The sequence below is a fragment of the Cucurbita pepo genome, chromosome 17 (assembly GCF_057944985.1).
Source record: "Cucurbita pepo subsp. pepo isolate OVF chromosome 17, ASM5794498v1, whole genome shotgun sequence".
NCBI lineage: Eukaryota > Viridiplantae > Streptophyta > Magnoliopsida > Cucurbitales > Cucurbitaceae > Cucurbita > Cucurbita pepo.
Window position 1 is genome coordinate 11367671 of NC_141814.1, and position 18542 is coordinate 11386212.

The 18542-nt window shown below is 36.6% G+C and overlaps 2 protein-coding genes across 6 annotated transcripts; both read left to right on the top strand.

Moving 5' to 3' along the window:
- The first annotated feature begins 3109 nt into the window (after positions 1-3109).
- LOC111779340 (SWR1-complex protein 4) lies at positions 3110-12369 on the top strand. 5 transcript variants are annotated; one of them, XR_002812678.2, is made up of 18 exons: positions 3110-3481; positions 3576-3662; positions 4312-4377; positions 4464-4523; positions 5742-5798; positions 6890-7019; positions 7168-7235; positions 7396-7488; positions 7606-7653; positions 8171-8347; positions 8532-8642; positions 9079-9174; positions 9404-9475; positions 9576-9612; positions 10346-10380; positions 10902-10994; positions 11576-11777; positions 11940-12369. XR_002812678.2 is itself a non-coding variant. In XM_023659483.2 (17 exons), the coding sequence occupies exons 1-16, from the start codon at positions 3368-3370 to the stop codon at positions 10980-10982; spliced, it is 1332 nt and encodes a 443-aa protein (XP_023515251.1). In that variant the 5' UTR covers positions 3110-3367; the 3' UTR covers positions 10983-10994; positions 11279-11493. The 5 variants fall into 5 exon arrangements, 2 of the variants coding, with proteins under 2 accessions (XP_023515251.1, XP_023515250.1); XR_015413158.1 differs by having other exon boundaries at positions 11677-11843; XR_002812680.2 differs by having other exon boundaries at positions 11677-11777.
- A 531-nt stretch (positions 12370-12900) lies between these two features.
- On the top strand, positions 12901-18496 carry LOC111779339 (DUF724 domain-containing protein 6-like). The gene is made up of 8 exons (XM_023659481.2): positions 12901-13481; positions 14757-15194; positions 15567-15630; positions 15738-15934; positions 16908-16998; positions 17095-17157; positions 17281-17436; positions 17518-18496. The coding sequence occupies exons 1-8, from the start codon at positions 13008-13010 to the stop codon at positions 18195-18197; spliced, it is 2163 nt and encodes a 720-aa protein (XP_023515249.1). The 5' UTR covers positions 12901-13007; the 3' UTR covers positions 18198-18496.
- Positions 18497-18542: the final 46 nt, after the last annotated feature.

Sequence of the window (18542 nt, forward strand, 5' to 3'; positions counted from 1 at the left end):
ATGATGTCCTATTTACAAGGACATGATCTTTGGGAGATCGTTGGCGGGTGTGAAACCACGCCGCTAGAGGAGGATTCTAATGGCGCCTTGCGCAAATGGAGAATCAAAGCAGGCAAAGCAATGTTTGCCTTGAAGACCACAATTAGAGAAGATTTGGGATGACAAGATGCTGAAAGAAGCATGAGACACGTTCGTGATGTTTTTCTCAAAGAAGAATGATACAAGCCTACAATTTCTAGAGAACGAGTTGTCAATTTCACAACGTGACATGACGATTGCTCAGTACTTCCATAAGGTCAAGTCGATCTGTCGGGAGATTACTAAACTAGACCCAAAGTCCGCCATTGTAGAATCTCGAATGAAGAGGATCATAATCCACAGATTGTGACCAGAATATCGAAGCTTTATTATTGTTGTACAAGGATGGTCCACTCTACCATAAGTTGTAGAGTTCGAAAATTTGTTAGCCAGCCAAGAAACCATGGCTAAACAAATAGGAGGCATCATATTGAAATCATATTGAAGGGTGAGAAGAAGCACTCTACACAAGTGAAAGCCGGAGCAATATACCAAACGTGGATATAATGATGACAAAAGAATAAGTCACCAAAGAACTGTACAACCAGGGAGAGCTCAGAAGAACGATTACAATAACTCTCAAGGGTAGATATTTGAAGGCATCTGCTACAATTGCGGGAAGAAGGGCCACATGTCCAAAGATTGTTAGTCCAAACAAAACTCTGTCGAAAGCAATGTGGCATCCTCCAACATGGAGATGGAGGAGGAATGAGATGCAGAGGTACTCTACTCATAGAAGAAGATGAGCTAACACTCATGGCGATGAGGAGAGACCATATCGATTATGAGAATGATTGGATTATTGAGTCAGGATGCTCAAACCACACGATTGATGATCAAAGTGGTGCAATGGAAGAGGAGTTGCCCTCAGAGAAGGAAGTATTACCAGGCCTTGAGCAAATTGAAGAAATTCTTCTACTGAACACGGGGGAGCAAACTGAAGAAATTCTTCTACAGAACACAGAGGAGCAAACTGAAAAGATTCTTCCACAGAAGACGGGGGAGCAAACTGTACACATTTGCTTAAGTGCTGTGCCTGAAGATTCAAGTGACACTAGTGTTGGTGAGCAAGAAGTGACTCAACCAAGCGAACCTAGTGAAAATGAAATGACACCTCAGCAACCCAGACATTCAGAAATAATCCTAAAGCCAAATCCAGAGTATGCTAACCAGTAGAAGACGAAGTTAATGAGCCGGAGACATGTGAAGAAGCATCACAAAACTCAACTTGGCATAAAGTGATGGAGGAAGAAATTATAGCTCTGGAACAAAATCAAACTTGGGAACTAGTGCCGAGGCCAAGAGATACCAAACTCATCTCTTGCAAGTGGGCTTACGAAATAATGTGTCTCTCGGATGGATCAATCGAAAGATACAAGACTCAACCTGTAGCTCGAGGGTTCTCTCAAGAATATGGACTAGACTATGATGAAACGTTTAGTCCAGTGGCAAAGATCATTATCGTACAAGTTCCTCCAATACTTGCGGTAAATAAAGATTGGAAATTATGGCAGATGGATATGAATAATGCTTTCTTGCATGGAGAGTTGGACCGGGAGATCTACATGAACCAACCAAATGGATTTGAGAATGAAGTAGAAGTCATTAGTTAGTACATGCGAAGTTTGAAGAAGCTTCCTTTGGATGCGGCTCGATGGACCTTGAGATATGTCAAACAATATCACGATACTTGAAGGTCAAGTATCAAGTATGTGTTCAAGCTCAGTTCGAGAACAATCTTTTGGTGTTGGAAAAGACAACTAACAGTATCATTGTCTATTAGAGAAACAGAGTACAAAGCAGCGACTAGAGCAGCTCAGGAAAGTACATTGCTGAAACTCTTGATGGAAGATTGGCACCAGAAAATTGACTATCCAATACCATTTCATTGCGACAACCAATCTGCGATACGTCTAGCAGAAAATTCGGTATTTCATGCTAGAACAAAGCATGTGGAGGTACCATTTCATTAGAGAGAAAGTCTTGAAGGAAGAAATTGAGATGTAGCAGATCAAGACAGATGATCAAGTGACATACTTGTTTACAAAAGGGCTGAATACTGGCAAACATGAGAGTTTTCGCTGTCAAGCTCAACATGGTGCAACGAATGAGACTAGTGCTGAGCAGAGTGTTAAAATATATCACTAGCCCAATAGGGTTAAGCCCAGCTATTGTATGAGTGACTCTATTTTATGTTAAGAAAATGATTTAAGATTGTATGAGTGACTATAATATGTTAAAGAAAATGATTTAGGGATTTTAGGATTAAATTTAGGAAAATGATTATATACTCTCAAGAAAAAAACGTTTAGAAATTTTAGGAATTGATTGCCTATCATCTAATACCCCTCCATTCTACTTAGTTTATCATCCCAAGAGATCCCAAACAATACAAAATAGTAATTTCTACCCGATGTTTTGTAAATCTCTCCTCGATTGGTGTTAATAAAGTGTGTGACTGTTTCCAATAGAGAGTTATGTTCTAACGGTATCCACACCTTTTAAAAAATACTTCATTCCCTTCTCCAAATGATACGGGATCTCACATACAGTACACCAAAGAATGAGAGTAGAGATAAAAATGAATCCAAGCTAGCAAGGTTACGAAAGATACCAATGAGATAGCCCTATTGAAACTTTTAGCTCAAGTGGAGATGACTCGTCTTTTAGGTTTTTGGGGAGAACTTACGATATGTATTCAATTGACACGTGAAAATATAATATACCTTAGACATCGTCGGTTTTTACCTCAATATCATCTACAAAAATGAGAGAAATCTAATTCATTCCAAAACCTTATTTAGAGCTTGATTGTTACGAACGTCGTGCAAGACCTGGGATATGCAGATATTATTGAAACTTTTGAAAGTTTATGAATATTTTTTATATACCGTGTTTTTATTAATTTAGTTTTAAAATAAAACCATAGGTTTAGGTGTTTTTTTTTTTTTTTTTTTTTTTTTTTTCATATAGTTTAGCATTAATTAAATAAGATAATGAATTCTCCGGTAAAATTTCACTCATTTGGCTGTTCGTCACCTACACGTCAATTAAGAAATTCCGATAATAACAACTCTGCTCCACTGTGCTTTCGCGCTCGAATGATGCTAAAAAAATGAAACAAGAACGATCTTCTTCCAATTGGTCGAATCGAAATCCTGTTTATGGTGTCCGTTTGATGAAGTTAGGATCAGAGTAACAGTACTCTGTAAAAATTTCGACTCTGTGAACTCGTGTTATCCGGCATTGCGAAGTAGAAAGAAGCCCTAGAATTCAAGGGAAGTCTGATATGGATGCCAAGGATATCTTGGGCTTGCCCAAAAATACGCTTCATATACCCCAAGAGAAGAAACCTAGGGCTCAGAAAGATGCCCAGAGAAAGCGAGATGGAATTTCCCGCGAGGTAATGTCTTCTCTGTGCTTGTGTGTTTGTATGGTTGTTGTTGTTGCTTGGTTTTATTGCTTACAGTAGTAATGGTGGGGTTTTTGAATTTTAGGTTTATGCGCTTACTGGTGGTCTGGCTCCTATTATGCCGGCAATCGATACATCTGAGCTGAAGAAACGACCTCCATCAGATGAAAAGGTTATTTCGTTTAGTGCAATACGTGTTATCATCGGTTATTATGCTGTTGAAGGCTGGATAATGGTGAATTGAATATTGAAATTGAGGACTCTGTTTGTTATAGTCCTCTGTACTGATGTGAGAAATGTGGGAAGCGCATTTTATTTGAAGGCTTCAGTGTGTTATCGAATTAATGTGGATTTTCAATTGCTATGTTGCCTTTTCACTTGTTGCTTGGCTCATAATTGGCTCATAAGTGTGTTAAAAATATATATATATCTTGTATTGAATTTAGATGGGATCTGGTCTTGGAGTTTTTCAGGTTACGTTTGGCACGAAAGAGAGGCTTTTGCTTCATGCTAGAGGAGTTCTATGGCAGGCCTGTTTCATAGGTTGTTTGACTCGAGAGTAGTAGAATTTTTAGAGGTGTCGAGCGATCTTTCGTTGAGGTGTGGGATAGTGTTAGATTTAACATCTTGTTTGGGCTTCTACTGCTCAAGATTTTTATAATTATCAGCTTTGTTCGATTATTTTGGAGTTAAGTTTTTTTTCTGAGTGGACTACCCTTGTATTTTTGTTTGCCCTTGCATATTCATTCACGAACTTGGTTTTTGTATATAAAAAAATGAATTCAGACTGTTCTTATAGTGTTCTTGTGATTTTTCTTCAGATTACGTGGCAGTGGCTTCCTTTTGCAAATTCTGCTAGAAAAGATAACTTGCAGCTTTACCATTGGGTAGGATTTGGCACCTTTATGAATCGTGTCTATTTCAATTGATTTTTGTTATCGTTCAAAGTCATATTCCTATTTTTCATTTGTAGGTTAGAGTTGTAAATGGCATTCCACCAACAGGTGATTATTCCTTTGCAAAGTACAACAAGGTAAGAGCAAGTCCTCCTTTTTATTTATTGATTTGTTATTTTGTATTCTTTAAATTTTGAAATTTAAAATGTCTTTCATTTTTTATGAAAACGAAAAGTTTGATATACCCATTAACATCCATTGCCTTCTGCGTAATTCCAACATGCCAATTATTTGCTTGTTCATATGTTGGTCACTTTACAAGATATATATGGTTGAAGCCCTCCTCTATGGGTTGTGTGCAAGAAATTAAATTCTGAAGTTTCAATTTTATGGAAAAATATTGATGTTGATGGACATTCTTGAAAAAATCTTGGAAATGAAAAAAAAGAAGAAGTTACATTAGTATTCCACACTTGTGCTATAAATCCTTATTATCAGTATTTATGTTTATATTAGTGAGATGTTTTTGTTGACACTTTTGATATTTTATTGGCATTTTTGGTAGACTGAAAATGTTGTTAGCCCTATGTTACGTGGGAAGCTTCAAAATTATGGAAATATTGGTGAATATAATTTTCCAAGTCTCAGGAAAAGATCCTCCATTTCCTCTTTTCTTTCTCACTCGTTATCCCTTATAATCGTGCATTGACCCTCTTGATTTTTTACTCCAATAACCCAATACTTTGGTTCTTACCCTTGTGATAGGAACGTTATTAGGGTAGAACTAGAAATATTATTAGGCTGTTAAGAGTATATTAGTACTTAGCTAGGGAAGTTGTAAGGGTGATTTGTTATGCATAGAGGGAGTTGGAAAGGAAGGAGGTATGCATTGGTTTAGTTAGTTTAGGCTTGAGTATTCACCATTATCAGTATATTTCTTTGGTTTCTATCATCTTGGCAGGTGCGTACACTCCAGGAAGTAAAATGACTAACAGTGCTATTCATCTACTTGTTTTTCCAACATCTTATTGTCTGTCCATCCCGGAGTTTGAAGCATGATCTCTCTCAAAATAAACCTTACATTTGTGAACAGATGATCTTTTGGTCTGAATGTTATTAGAATGGTGAAGTTTCTTATAGGATCCCTGGCCATAAGCTTCGCACTCTTAAATATTAATTTTTTAAACTATATTTGTCGATTCCTTTGACTTTGCTTGCAATTAGAATGTATCCTAGAACTCGCTGATAATTTTATTTTTTCAACAATTATAACCATTTATTGAATAATTAAGTGCACATATCTAAAATTTTGTTATTATTAATCAAATATATTTTCTGCTTTGAATGTTGTGCAGTCTGTTGAAATTGTCAAATACACGGATGAGGATTACGAAAAGTATTTGAATGAACCTGTGGGTATATCCGTCCCTCATTTCTAACAAAGCGCATAGAGAACTCTCTCTCACCCACTTGCACTCGCACAAAGTTTCATGATATGTAGCATTTTTATATGATGTTAAGGCATTTGCCTCGAGGCCCCTTTTTGAAAAAGATTGGCCTTCGAGGATCTTTAGGCTTACAGCAAAGGATTTTAAGTTGAAGCAATATCATGGCTTGAGTGTTTATATCCTATATGACAACTTATCCTTCTCTTCATACCATGCCGTTATGTTTTCCATCTTTATTGTATCCTTGTGTTAAAGCTTGAAGGATAAAGTTTTTCCTACTAGGAATTATTGTGTACATATTGATTTTAACGTTGGCATATTTTACAGATCTTACTTCTAAAATCAATAGTCTTTTTCTCTATATTTTGAAGATATAGTAAGAAGGAAGATCAAAGAGGAGAAGTATGTGGTCAAATTTAATGAAAATGGTTATGAATTTTTTTTTTAAAAAAATAATAATAATATTTTAATATTTTTTAGAGGGAGCTATTCTGCAATGCTCTAGCATGGAAATGAAACATTGAATGTAAATGAGGGAATCATTATATTTTCAATGGTTGAGTTAGAATGGAAGTTTTTTTTTTTTTTTTTTTTTTTTTCCCCAATTAGCTACATTTTAAGGTTCTTCATGGCAGTCCTTATCTAAATCTTCTCTAATTATTCTCCCTTGTCATTAATACTTGAATTTCAAAATGCCTATACCTATTACCTTGGTTGCATCTAGACTTCGTTACCAATTTATAAAATTGGAGCATATCGATTATTCATTTTTGTCAGTCCACCTTTCCCGTGAATGGTTTGCGTCATTATTGGAACAAGGTCTTACTGGTCAGTGTCCAATGAGTAAGCATCAATTTGATGTCATTTGGAAGTCAACATGCATTTGGATGGATAAATGTTCGGATGGACCTCACTGTCACTCTCATGTTCTCGACTCTAGATTTCTGCTTTATCTTGATTTCTTTAGCATAGTTCTTTATTCTGTAGTCTTCTCCTTTTTTATTTTTTCATTTTTTTTTTATGTGTTTGAGATATATACTTCTTAATGTTTTCAGTCATGGACAAAGGAGGAGACGGATCGATTATTTGACTTGTGTGAACGGTTTGATCTTCGCTTCGTTGTGATAGCTGACAGGTTTCCATCAACAAGGACAATGGAGGAACTAAAGGAGCGATATTATCGTGGTACATGTAACTTTTTCTAGTCTATTATGGCAAGCATTTTTTTTTCACCCTTAGGTTGCCAATTTGTGTTGTAAATTTTTTTTTTGAATCATTTACAAATGCACTTGTGATTATTGAAAACTTATGGTATGAGATTATATGTTTATAGCATCAAGAGCAATTTTGGCAGCTAGAGAACCAATGCCTCGGGAAAGTTCAGGGAATACTCTCGCCAAGGTAGGTAATTTTGAATTGGATATATTTTGCAATTGTAACATTTTAAGTTGGAGTTCTTGCATATTAATTTCCTTTAAAAGATCCATGAAGCATCCTATAGTTGAGGTTGCTTATCAAATTAGCTATCTGTATGGTTTTCTTATTTATTCTTTATATGTAGGATCCTTACAGTGTCTCACAAGAGATTGAGCGCAAACGGGCATTGTCCATGGTTCTCTCCCAAACGAAACAGCAAGAACGAAAAGATGCAGAGGTCTTGATTCTTTAATGTTTTAATAAATAGAAATACCCAATAATGAATTAGTGTTTATACATATGGATAAGTCTAAGGCCTTATATGTTGTTTTTTAAAAACTATTGATCGTTTCAGGTTCTAGCTGAAGCAAAAAAGATAACTGAATCTCGCAGAGATGAAAGAGTGAGTTTAAGTCGTATTTGCTAATTTTTTTAGGCATGGCGCTTTGCACATGAATGCACAAAGCAGAGTACAAGTTCACTTTGAGATTAGCATTACAGGATGTCGTGCTTAAAAGAAATTGCATTATTAACCCCTAGGTTTTTAATTTGTGCCATAAAAATGTTAGTAGTATAAATGTCATGGTGTGCGGATAACCAGGCCATTGAGGTATACCTTCATCTCTTAGGGTACGAAACTTCAAAGCTAAAACTACTCATCTTCTTTACTATCAAGTTTATTCCGATTAAAGTATGTCTGTGCATTATCTTTTGGAACATGGCCTATAGCCAAGTTTAGGAATACCATCCCCTTCTGTCTGGACTTAGAAAGCATAACCAAATTTTATTTTGATGGTATGAATTTCTCAGTGGTCTCTCTCTCTCCCCCCCGGGTGTCATTCCTTTACTTCTCATATTAATAACTTATCCTATTTCATATATCTAGAGCTGGTTTATGATCTTGGTTTTATTCATTTTAGGTGCCTGAAAAATCTGAGCTGCCTGTCACTTCAAATGCTGTCCCTGGAGCTACTGAAAGGGCTGTCGTTCCTGGAGATTCTTTACCATCTGTATCCAATGTGCAGCCCCCTCCTCCAGCAGCTGCACCTTCAACTTTAGTGGCGGATAATGCTTCTACTCTTGCTTCTCTTCGCATGGTATATGGCCTGAAGGAATTATATTTAGCTTTTGCCTGTAAATTTTGAGAATCCTTTTATAGCTTCACTTTTTTTTTTTTTTTCAATTTTGATATTTTCGTGATGGATTGTGCTCTTGAAGCTTAATTGATCTATACCAAAATATAAAATTTGAGAATGTGCTCTGATAATTCCTACATGTCAGCTTCCTGTATACTTGAGAACGTATGCACTTGAGCAAATGGTCCAAGCTGCAAGTTCATCTGCTGGGCTTCGGACTATCAAGCGAGTTGAACAAACATTACAAGATCTTTCGGTTAGTTAACTCTCCAGTTTTTGTTTAATGCAAATATTTGTTATCTCTTAAAGTGGTGGTTGGTGGAAGATTTAACTATGGTACCAACAACATAGTAGCTTGTGAGAAGAAAGAAAAAAACAAAGCAAATAGAAAGTTTCTCTGTTTTGAATTTTTATTCTTTGCTATCAAGAACACCCAAATACTGCTGGTGGTGGAATATGCTTTTTTTTTCCTTTGTTTTTCAAAGCAAAAACTCATTCCACTTGGAAGCATGTAGTGCATAACTACAGAACAATATTTCATGGATTGAATCAAGCAAATTGTGTTTTTTGTCAATCTGTTAGAATTTTTTCAGTAGTCATTTCCTCCCCAGTGCTCTTCATGCTCTAGAGTTACATAGTTGTATAGTTCGCTCACAAAGGATGTTATTATTTTTATTGTTATTTATAATTAGGTTAATCTAAAGCCGAGGGTTCCAACAAAATCAGTGTGTGCAGAACATCTTGAATTGAGGAAAGAAATATTGACTCTACTGAATCTTCAAAAGCAGGTATGGTTATATTTTATTCATATGCTTGTCCCAGCAGTAACAAATTGATGTAAATCAAACTTGCATTAATTTTCCGCTCATAACAGTGGGTTTAATTTTTCTTCTCATTTGGAGAGAATTCTCATCAAAGGAATTCTTTATTGATGGAACTGACTTAAGTCAAATGCTATATGCCTTTAACATACTTTAAGTCCAATTTTTGTTGCCATTTCCTGTTTCTTTCAAACAGTTGCAAAATAAGGAGGCAGAAGGTTCATCTTTCCGTGAGGGTCCCTACAACGAGGCACCTGGCACACCCAAGGTCAGTAAATGCCCTCGCTTTCATGAGTGCTGCAATTCTGTCATATCTTTGAATGTAGATCTTCCTCTGCTAACAGCATTCTTGTCATGCTCTGGTGCAGGATCGTAGTTTTATTCCTGATTCTATGAGTTCTGGAGGTAAGTGGATTCTGTAATAGAACTTCGATGTTTGGCCTTACTGCATGCATCTCTTTGGAGTGCTACATTTAGTTCAAGTTATTTGAAGCTATCTAGTTTCAATTAGCGTTTTAAAAGTGTAAAAATCATTATTTGCAACTTGCTTCTCACCTGCCAAGAGGTGAGATGCACAAGCAAAGCATCAGCTGGCTGAAGCATGACACCTTAAAGTTGAAGGTCTTAAACAACGTCATTTTTTTTTTAATGAAGATAAGTAATTATTTCTCTGATATATAGAATGTACAAAAGGAAAGATGAAAGAATGCCTACAACTTTAGAGGAAGATTTTGCTTCTTTGAAGAAGTTCTATTTATACCCTATCAAACTTTGGCTACATGCCACCAATGGGAAACAATCTTGGAGATCGCCTTCCTTATTCCTCCTCTTGTTGTAGTTCATCCAAATCCTTCTTTAACTATTCTTCACTCTATTTTAGCCCATTGAAGTGTATTCTCCTGTAGCTCCTTTGGTCGGGCTTCTCTTTCCATTATTTTGTACATATAATTCTTCGGTGAAATTAGTTTCTATCCCCTTTTAAAAAAATTAGGAATGTAAGAAAATTGAGGTGTACGTCTGTATTCAGATTTTTTCTCAGTTAAAGAACTGGAAGTGAAGTTTATGTTATCCCCCTTAAAAGGAATTCGATTATTTTTGTCGCGAAAGTTCATTTACATGTATGTTTTTCTTCTGATAGGGGAAAGGTCTGGCAAACGGGATCAGAAACGTAAGGTGTGTTTTGTCAACTATTATCTTGTTACTTCTTGAGTTTTCATCTCTCTGTATTTTGTTTTGTGTTTCAAATTCTTTTTCTTATTTAGGTTAAATTATAATATAATAAAAATATTGTGAACTTTATGTTTTGTTTAAAAAATCCCCCTAATCTTTCAAAATTTCTAATATCATCCTTGATCTTTCATTACGTTTCAATATTATCCTTTGAGTAGAAATCTATTAGAATGTTAGAGACAAAGAAAGAAAAAAAACACATGGAATGACATGATTGTTACAATGATGCTTGTTTAGATTAAGTCCGAAAGAACGACATGTCGACATGTCGATTTTTTATCCAACATGCCGACGATTTTTCTATTTAAGGAAAGTTTTGAAACACTTGTAAAAGTTGAAGGGTAATATTACAACTTTTGAAATATTAGGGGTATAATTTAAACCAAGGGCAAAGTTAAAAGGGTATTTTTGTTTTATAATTCAGCCTTCTTATTTATTATTTTTGTATCAATTATGGTCATTAGGCAACTGGGAGATTATCTGAAGCTCCATCATCACCAGCTCAAACTAAAAGGCCAAGAAAACAGAAAGGATCTGATCTGTGATTCTCCAGGCGTGTAAGAAATTTATGGTTGTATCTCTAGTATTGTATGCGCCTAAAAACTGTTTTCTTCATTTATTTTTCTGGTCTCCCCCACCCTTTTTGATTAGAAAGAAAAATGAAAAGAACACAAGTCCTGAATTGGAACCTCCATTTGTCCTCCATTAGATTTCTGTTTCTATTGAATCATTGATGGTAGGTTTAACATATGTAAATCTATGATGGCTGCATATGGTTTCATCATCTTACGATATCAATTACAATTATATATATGCATCTAAAAGGCTCGAGCTCGAGCAGGTCACTTTCGCTGGAAGGCACATCTTCATCACAAAGCCAAAGCTCTGGTTTTGTAGGTCTATTAGCTAGACTTGTCTTTCTTCTGCTGGCACAGTTAGCAGGATAGCTCCTCTAGTATGATGGTGCATTTTCTGTATATCTACCCAGAAACGAGGAAAAATTACTTTCTTGTATATTACTTTCATTTTTATGGTGCATTTTTGTGTTTTTTACAATTACTTCCTTCACATAAGCACATTGAGATCTCTACATTCATATTCTGAAAAGATGAGCACCAGCAACATTTCATAAATGCAGCAGCTATACATAATTCCCTTGCTTCAATAACTTGGGAAAAGGAGAGTTTGTATTATCTGGGGTTCTTTCTTGAATAGCTGCTTTAATTCCTGTGCCGATAGATTCAAGGCCCTCATACTTCACGAGGCAGTCAGCCACTGATGATCAATATTACTTCCACGCTCCTGCTGTAGTTCCTTATGGCGAGCCTCAACATGCCAAGGTGACTATTTATTGCCTATGTTTATGCAACATTCAGCATTAGTACTAAATGCCTGACTCATTGCAGGTCAGTCTGTTTTTGTTTAGACATCAGTAATCAGCATAAGAATGAAGGCATTAGTGAAAACTCGATCTAACTCGTTTTGTATTTGTTCATTTACAGATAACTCACCTTGAATGTCGTCTCATTCGGTTCTTCATCATATGCTTGGCATGTTTCCTCCACAAAATCTCCGAACTTTTCCTTTCATACCCATTCAATTCCCATCTTCAGGGTGCTTTTTGAACTGGGGCAGCTATCGCATGCGCCTGAAGAAGAAAAGGTTTATCGTTGTTTTCACTTTCAAGAATGAACTATGTACACATGTATTTAACCCCTTCCCTGATTCCATTTTCTAAAATCGTTTTTTAAGAACGAAATTAAAGACTTGAGTATTAGTCGCATGTGTCAACAACGACGATTCAAGTTTTAGTTGGCTTACTTGTTTGAAGGTGAGAATAAGTGTCGTATTAATCACATTACGAGTCTAGAAAGGGTGTAGTTGTGACACAAACTAGATTAACTTCTATACTATAAGTTCAATTTATCTCAAGTTAGTATATCGTATGTTAACCAGTGCACGGCTACATATCACCATACCCAAGTCCCTTGTGATCAACATGGATGTGATTTTTCCCAATGAGAGGGGAACCATGTCAGGGTATTGCTTGAACAACCCATGCACTTACCTGGAGTTCTTCCACCCACAAATCACATCAATGGCTAACCAGGTAGGATTGTTCAAGATGCCTTAGAAGAGATGGGTTCAAATCACGTAGGCTTGGAACATTAAATCACGAACTTGGTCCCAAGCGAAGAATGTGAATAGCTAAGCTCCTTCATACATGTTGCAACTCTTTTGATCATATTAGATCAACCAGATGTCGAGTATCTTTAGATCACCATAAATATCTTAGACGTTCAAAATTGATCTTCATTTTTAATGAAAAGGTTGTCGTGCTTGTGCTTGTGCTTGAGCTATTACAAGTTGATTAAATTTGTTAGTAAAAATAAAATAAATAAAAAAGAAAAGAAAAGAAGGAGCATGCTATTTCCATTGCTTCCCAAAAGGCCGTTGTAGTATCCATTTGCCACTCCAAAAACGGTCGACAATGGGTTTTAGCTTTTAACACAGACCCAATCCAAAAGCCAAAATCCACAAGGTTTTTGTTTTAGTGCCGCCACCGCAGAATGGGGGAATTCGATTCCCCTTCAACCCACCTCCACCGTCATCCTCGCCCACCCTTCACCGTCGGCTCTGAAATTGAGATCTCCATTAACGAAGAAGGTTTTAAGGGCGCATTGTTCCGAGCCACCATTCTCAAGCTCTCCACTACCTTTTTTCCTTCGACGAAGAAGAAGGCCTTTGTTGAGTACAAGACCCTTGTCACTGAAGATGGGTCTAAGCCTTTGAAGGAGCATGTTGATGCCCACAATTTGAGGCCTATTCCGCCTGATATCGCCGATAGGGATTTCGAGGAAGGCGACATTGTTGATGCAGCTGATAAAGATGGATGGTGGACTGGTGTGGTCTATAAGGTTTCTGAAGATGGTGGATACTCTGTTTTCTTCAAGAATCCAATGCATGCCATGGATTTTCAAAGGAAACAGTTGAGACTGCATCAGGATTGGGTTGATGGCAAGTGGCTTGTCCCCAAAAAGATGGTAAACTTATCTGGGTTTGCTTTTGATGCTCGAACGAATTAATTGTTAGAATCAGAAGTGCGTTAGGCGTTTTTTTTTTCTGTGTTTTTTAGGCATTTAACGCTGTTCATTTTGTGGATTATAAGTTGAAATGAGTGATTGTTCACTTACTAGCTCGATGCATTTTGCTTGGTCAGCTGCTAGGTTCTGCTAGACTTGTTAGAAAACTGGTTGACGAAGACTATAAGTGCGGTCCACCTTCGTAGTTGGATCAGTTTTTCTTTTCTATTTTGTGTTGGTTTGATCAAAGATTCCTGACGAACGTACTCTAATTTATTGATACCATTTCTGGGTCTTCCTTTTGGCCACTAAGAGGATCTAGTGATTTTGTTGCTACCAATGGTAAGTTTGAAGGTGTAGTTTAAACTCCAACAATACATTCTTTTTCTTGAAGAAAGTTCCATCAATTTCAATCAAGGAAGGTTCCTTGGTTGAAGTTTAGTGTGAAGTTTAAGCTTTTGTTATAGGCATGGTTGGTGTAAGAGATTTTGGAAGTCTTTGGAAGGTATCTTTAGGAATAGCCTTTTCGCTTCGTTGTTGGAATGTGGGTATGGATGGAAATCAAGTCATGGTAGGGTTGGGGTCGGAGAATATATTCATGCAAATCATTTGTTATTGATCTACCAAACTGAGGGTAACGTCTCGTTATGCAAATCATATGTGTATTGACATATTAGAGCTGGAAGGCCTAAAATCTCGTTGTTGTACGGTTTACAAGTTACATCCATTCCAAAGCTTCTTAGTTAGAAAGCGTGCACCATGAAATATGTAATTTCTGATATTATGCTATAGCTGGTTTTTTTTAAACTTTTAGGAGAACAGAAAATGGTTTTACCACTTGTATTTCTCCGAAATGCAGAATCGACATCAATCACTCTCTTTGACAAAATCCCACTTTTTGTAACGAGCAATTAGCTTCCCGTCATGTAACTAGGCTTCATCTTTGATTAATTATCCTTCTTTATAATTATGTGGTTCCCTTCTAATTTTCCTCATTGTTTGGAGATCATTCACCGTGAAATATTTCATTTGAACTTTTTATGGGAGTTGTTATGGTGAAAGGTAATACCTGATATCTCTAGCTGTGCAACAGTTCTGCATAATTGTGTAGTTCATGTTACCTAATTTTTTCCATTGCTTTACTTGGATTATCATTGAGAACTTCGATATTACATTGAAAGTCATGTCTTCATTAAATACATTTACTTGAGGTTGAAACAATTATTTCCTGTTTAGGATGCATCAATCTTGAAAGATCAGTTGGCTACCATTTTGGAGGATGCTAATATTCCTGAGAAAGCCCAGACTGAAAGTTTAAAAAATGCTGAAACTAACCATGAAAAGGGAAACTCAAGGAATGATTCAGTGGAACAGCCAAGTATTTGTGAAGAAAAGTCTGCCTCATTTGCCTTGACCTCAAGCAAGAGAAGAAGTCTGAGTTCTAAGGCAAGAGTTTCAAATTCTGTAAAGAAGTGGGGAAAAGGAAATGTTCCTGGGGCACCAACAGCAGACGGGTTGAAGAAGACAGAAAGCAAAACATCGAGGGGAAAATCATGCAGTAAAAGTGCCACATCGAACAGAAGTCGTAAAAGAAGAACCTACCATAATTTTCATTGTGAAGATAACAGCGATTCACCTGGTAAATGTAAGAGTCCGAAAGAAGACATGAAAGCGGTAATTTGTCTCTGTGCTTCGAATCCTTCATTACTTAGTTAATAAATCTAATTTATAGCAGTCCGAACCTCATCTGGGAAATTGTCATATTTTAATTAAAGGAAATCTATCTAGATTGTTGTCATTTACTTTTGCTTTTATGTATCAAAGGGAACTTTCCAAGAGCTGAACTAAGGTCACTGACTTGAATGTCCCAAAATTTCCTTGGGCAGTATATATGTGAAGTTCCTCCTCATTTCCTCAGTTTTTTTCTACTTGCCATCGCTTATACCATTAAATCAGTTAAAATTATTGTAGGGCATTCGTCTCTTTATTATTCATGTTACCATGATTTTAAACTATTGAACATGATACTTCTCATTTCATGTGCAGAGAACTGAAAAAGATGTTGATGGAAATGATGAGTTGAAAGAGCAGGGGGCAAGATTCATTAATGGTAACCGAGGAAACATATTTGAACAAAGCCAGTGGATTCAAGTTACAGGTACACAGGCTGTCCTTTTTTGCTTGAATAACTCTTTTATTCTGCATTTGGCTTGGCAGATGAGGAAGGGAAAGAAGGTTGTGATGTCTTAGAGCTCACTCATAAAGAAGTAAGTACAAGCAACGAATCTGAAGGGAATAAACATTTAGCATCTGAAGAGAAACAGATGACACCGGTTGAAACTTCTATTCACCTTTCTGATGAGGTTAAAGGTGGAGAGAAAAATTCAAATAATCAGACAGAAGAGAAGGGCTTGGTAAGAAAACTAAACACAATTGACTTGATATAAATTAAATGGATTTTAATAACGAGCATCTTTTATCATGACTAAACCTTGTTACTAATTAACTACTGTATTCGATTTTATAAAAGCAATATAGATATGGAAGATTCTGTTAGTTTACTTGTCTGAATCACTCTAAAAGTTATGAACAAGGTAAGAAAGAGATGCAATGAAGAAGAGGATAGGAAGAAAATGTGGAGGCATGATTTCTAATTGGTTTCAAGGTTGCTAGTTGAGCAGCTTCCACAAAAACTTTTGCCACTCTCCCTTCCTTTTTGAAGTCTATCAACTAAGAATCCTCTGTGGGTTTCCTTCGATAATATAGGACGACACCAACTCGTCTTTTCTCCTATAGATTCTTTTAGTTTGATACAATATTTCTCTCAAGGGAAGAAGAATAATATTCGTATGACCACTGTTTCCCTGATGAAAAGACGAAATTCTTATGGGTATCAATTTTACAGAGTTAAAGCTTACTCAAAAGCTTGATATACTGCCAATTATTTGTTATCGAAGGAATATCTTATCCATCTGAGCTATAGCCTACACTGATCATTCCAATTTTCGCTGAAGAGGAGACAAGATCCTCATTGATCCTGTTTCTATAACTGATACTTTCACTTCCTAACCACAAAGTACCCTCCCCCTTAAAAGGCTGTAGAAGATGAAAACGACAAAAACCGAAACCACAAGATGGCTAATGAAGAGATTCCTCTAAGGATGTATATTGCTTCAAACTGGAAATGTTGAAGAAGCTATAATCAATGATTGTACGGTGGGGTGTGAAAGAAATGAATGATACTCGAACCTCTAAACTCTAAAGTTTACTAAGTTATCCTTCATATTTCAATTCTTTCACCAGTTTGTGAGATTGGGCGTATGTTTCGATTTACGTCTTCGGTGAGCTTAGAGTTTGATAGGATTGATGATGTGTATCGTCTCTCAGGAACCTGACCAGCAACAAGCTAGTAAAAACAGTAACAAAAGAAAGAGGGGACGGCCTAAAAAATTGATGATAGTTCCAATAACTGCAGAAGGTATCCTGTTATTACCTGTGATTGTGGAGTTTTATTATTTATTAACTTTATATTATAAGTAACTATGATTAACGTAGTGCTGTTTTTGTGTTACAGATAAGGAGCAAAATGGAATTGGATGGAAGCCCGACGAAGCAACGATAAAAAGTTGCGTAACTGGTGAGGCTCCTGATCTTTAATCTCAGATGTGTATCTGCCACCCTTCTGTCATAATCTTTTCATTAGTCAAAAGAACAAAGAGGAGCTTAGTAGATTTTCATAATCATTGAATGTCTTTTGTAGATTTTCAATTGAATAGAAAGAATTTGAATAAGCTCTCTGCGTACAAGACAAATGAAAATGGACCTAAAAGTGCATCAAGCAACATTGATGACGACGATCGACCCCTTCTAATGTGGCTTGGGGGAATGCAAGGTTCAGCAAGCAACAATTCACTGAGTATGTATACAAAACTTAAGCTAGCACATAGGAATTTAGTACTGTTTGTGGTGATTTTGATTGTATTTGTTTCCATTTTAGAGTTAGGACAAACACCTGGTTCTACTGGCAGGCGAAGGACAAAAAGGAGGGAACAAGTAGACGTTCCGAATGAGGTTGTAAAGTCGGACCATGCTCTGGACAAGAATCAAGGTTGGCCTTTCGTAAAGAACTCGCCTGTCTGGAGCGCCATTGATTCTTTAGAAGTCTTCAAACTAATTCCACAAACGCCTCATTTCTGCCCTTTAAGTACATACAAGGAGGAATGTCGAGAAGGATTGGCTATCGGTTGCATGGTAACTTTTGCAAGTTTGGTTGAAAAGATATCCAAACTACAGTTCGATAATCCGAGACACGTTTTTGAAAGCTTGTTAGCCAGTCTATTCGAATTGGAGCAACATGGGTTCAATATTTCAATGCTCTGCAATCGCGTAAACGAGCTGCTATTTATCAAAGATACTCAAATGCGATATCTAGAGGAAACAAAAGAAGCAGAGATGAAAATATTGGGGCATACCGAAAACAAAACTAAGCTTACAGAAGAGAGCAAGGCTATTGAACAGAAGATTGCAGAGCTGCAGAAGAGACGGACATCAATCCAATTGGAACTGGAGACTAAAGATGCCGAGATCGAGGCACTACAATCGCGCGTGGAGACCATCAGAGGAAGTACAGAGGATACTAAGAAACATTTTGAAAGGCAGACTGCCCTCCCGTTGTAACCAGTTCGACCAGTTCGACGATATTGGTTACGAATATGATCCTACACCTCAGGTGGTCTCATGTTCTTGATCATTTTGTGATTGGTAGTCGTAGACTTAGGAGTTAACGATAACTCGTAACTGCAGTGTTTGACGGGGATGCCTGCCTAACATGCTCCATTTGTGTTGCTTAGATCACTCTTTTAAGGTTGTCTGCAGAAAGGGGTCAATGCAGTGTAGATAAGAAAATTGGGATTTACACTGATTCAATTATAACAGTTGTACATTTATGAAATATTTGTGCTGCAGTGTTTGAAACATGGGCTATGATCATTTCTAATTTTTGAGATCAGCAATGAAATACCA

What these genes read in the sequence shown, in the direction of transcription:
- LOC111779340 (XM_023659483.2), top strand. Translation starts at nt 3,368, where the DNA reads ATGGATGCCAAGGATATCTTGGGCTTGCCCAAAAATACGCTTCATATA. An exon ending in GAGATGGAATTTCCCGCGAG is followed by an intron (nt 3,482 to 3,575) that starts GTAATGTCTTCT and finishes TTTGAATTTTAG; the next exon opens with GTTTATGCGCTTACTGGTGG. An exon ending in AAAAGTATTTGAATGAACCT is followed by an intron (nt 5,799 to 6,889) that starts GTGGGTATATCC and finishes TAATGTTTTCAG; the next exon opens with TCATGGACAAAGGAGGAGAC.
- LOC111779339 (XM_023659481.2), top strand. Translation starts at nt 13,008, where the DNA reads ATGGGGGAATTCGATTCCCCTTCAACCCACCTCCACCGTCATCCTCGC. An exon ending in GGGGGCAAGATTCATTAATG is followed by an intron (nt 15,631 to 15,737) that starts GTAACCGAGGAA and finishes TTGGCTTGGCAG; the next exon opens with ATGAGGAAGGGAAAGAAGGT. An exon ending in AGTTCCAATAACTGCAGAAG is followed by an intron (nt 16,999 to 17,094) that starts GTATCCTGTTAT and finishes TTTGTGTTACAG; the next exon opens with ATAAGGAGCAAAATGGAATT.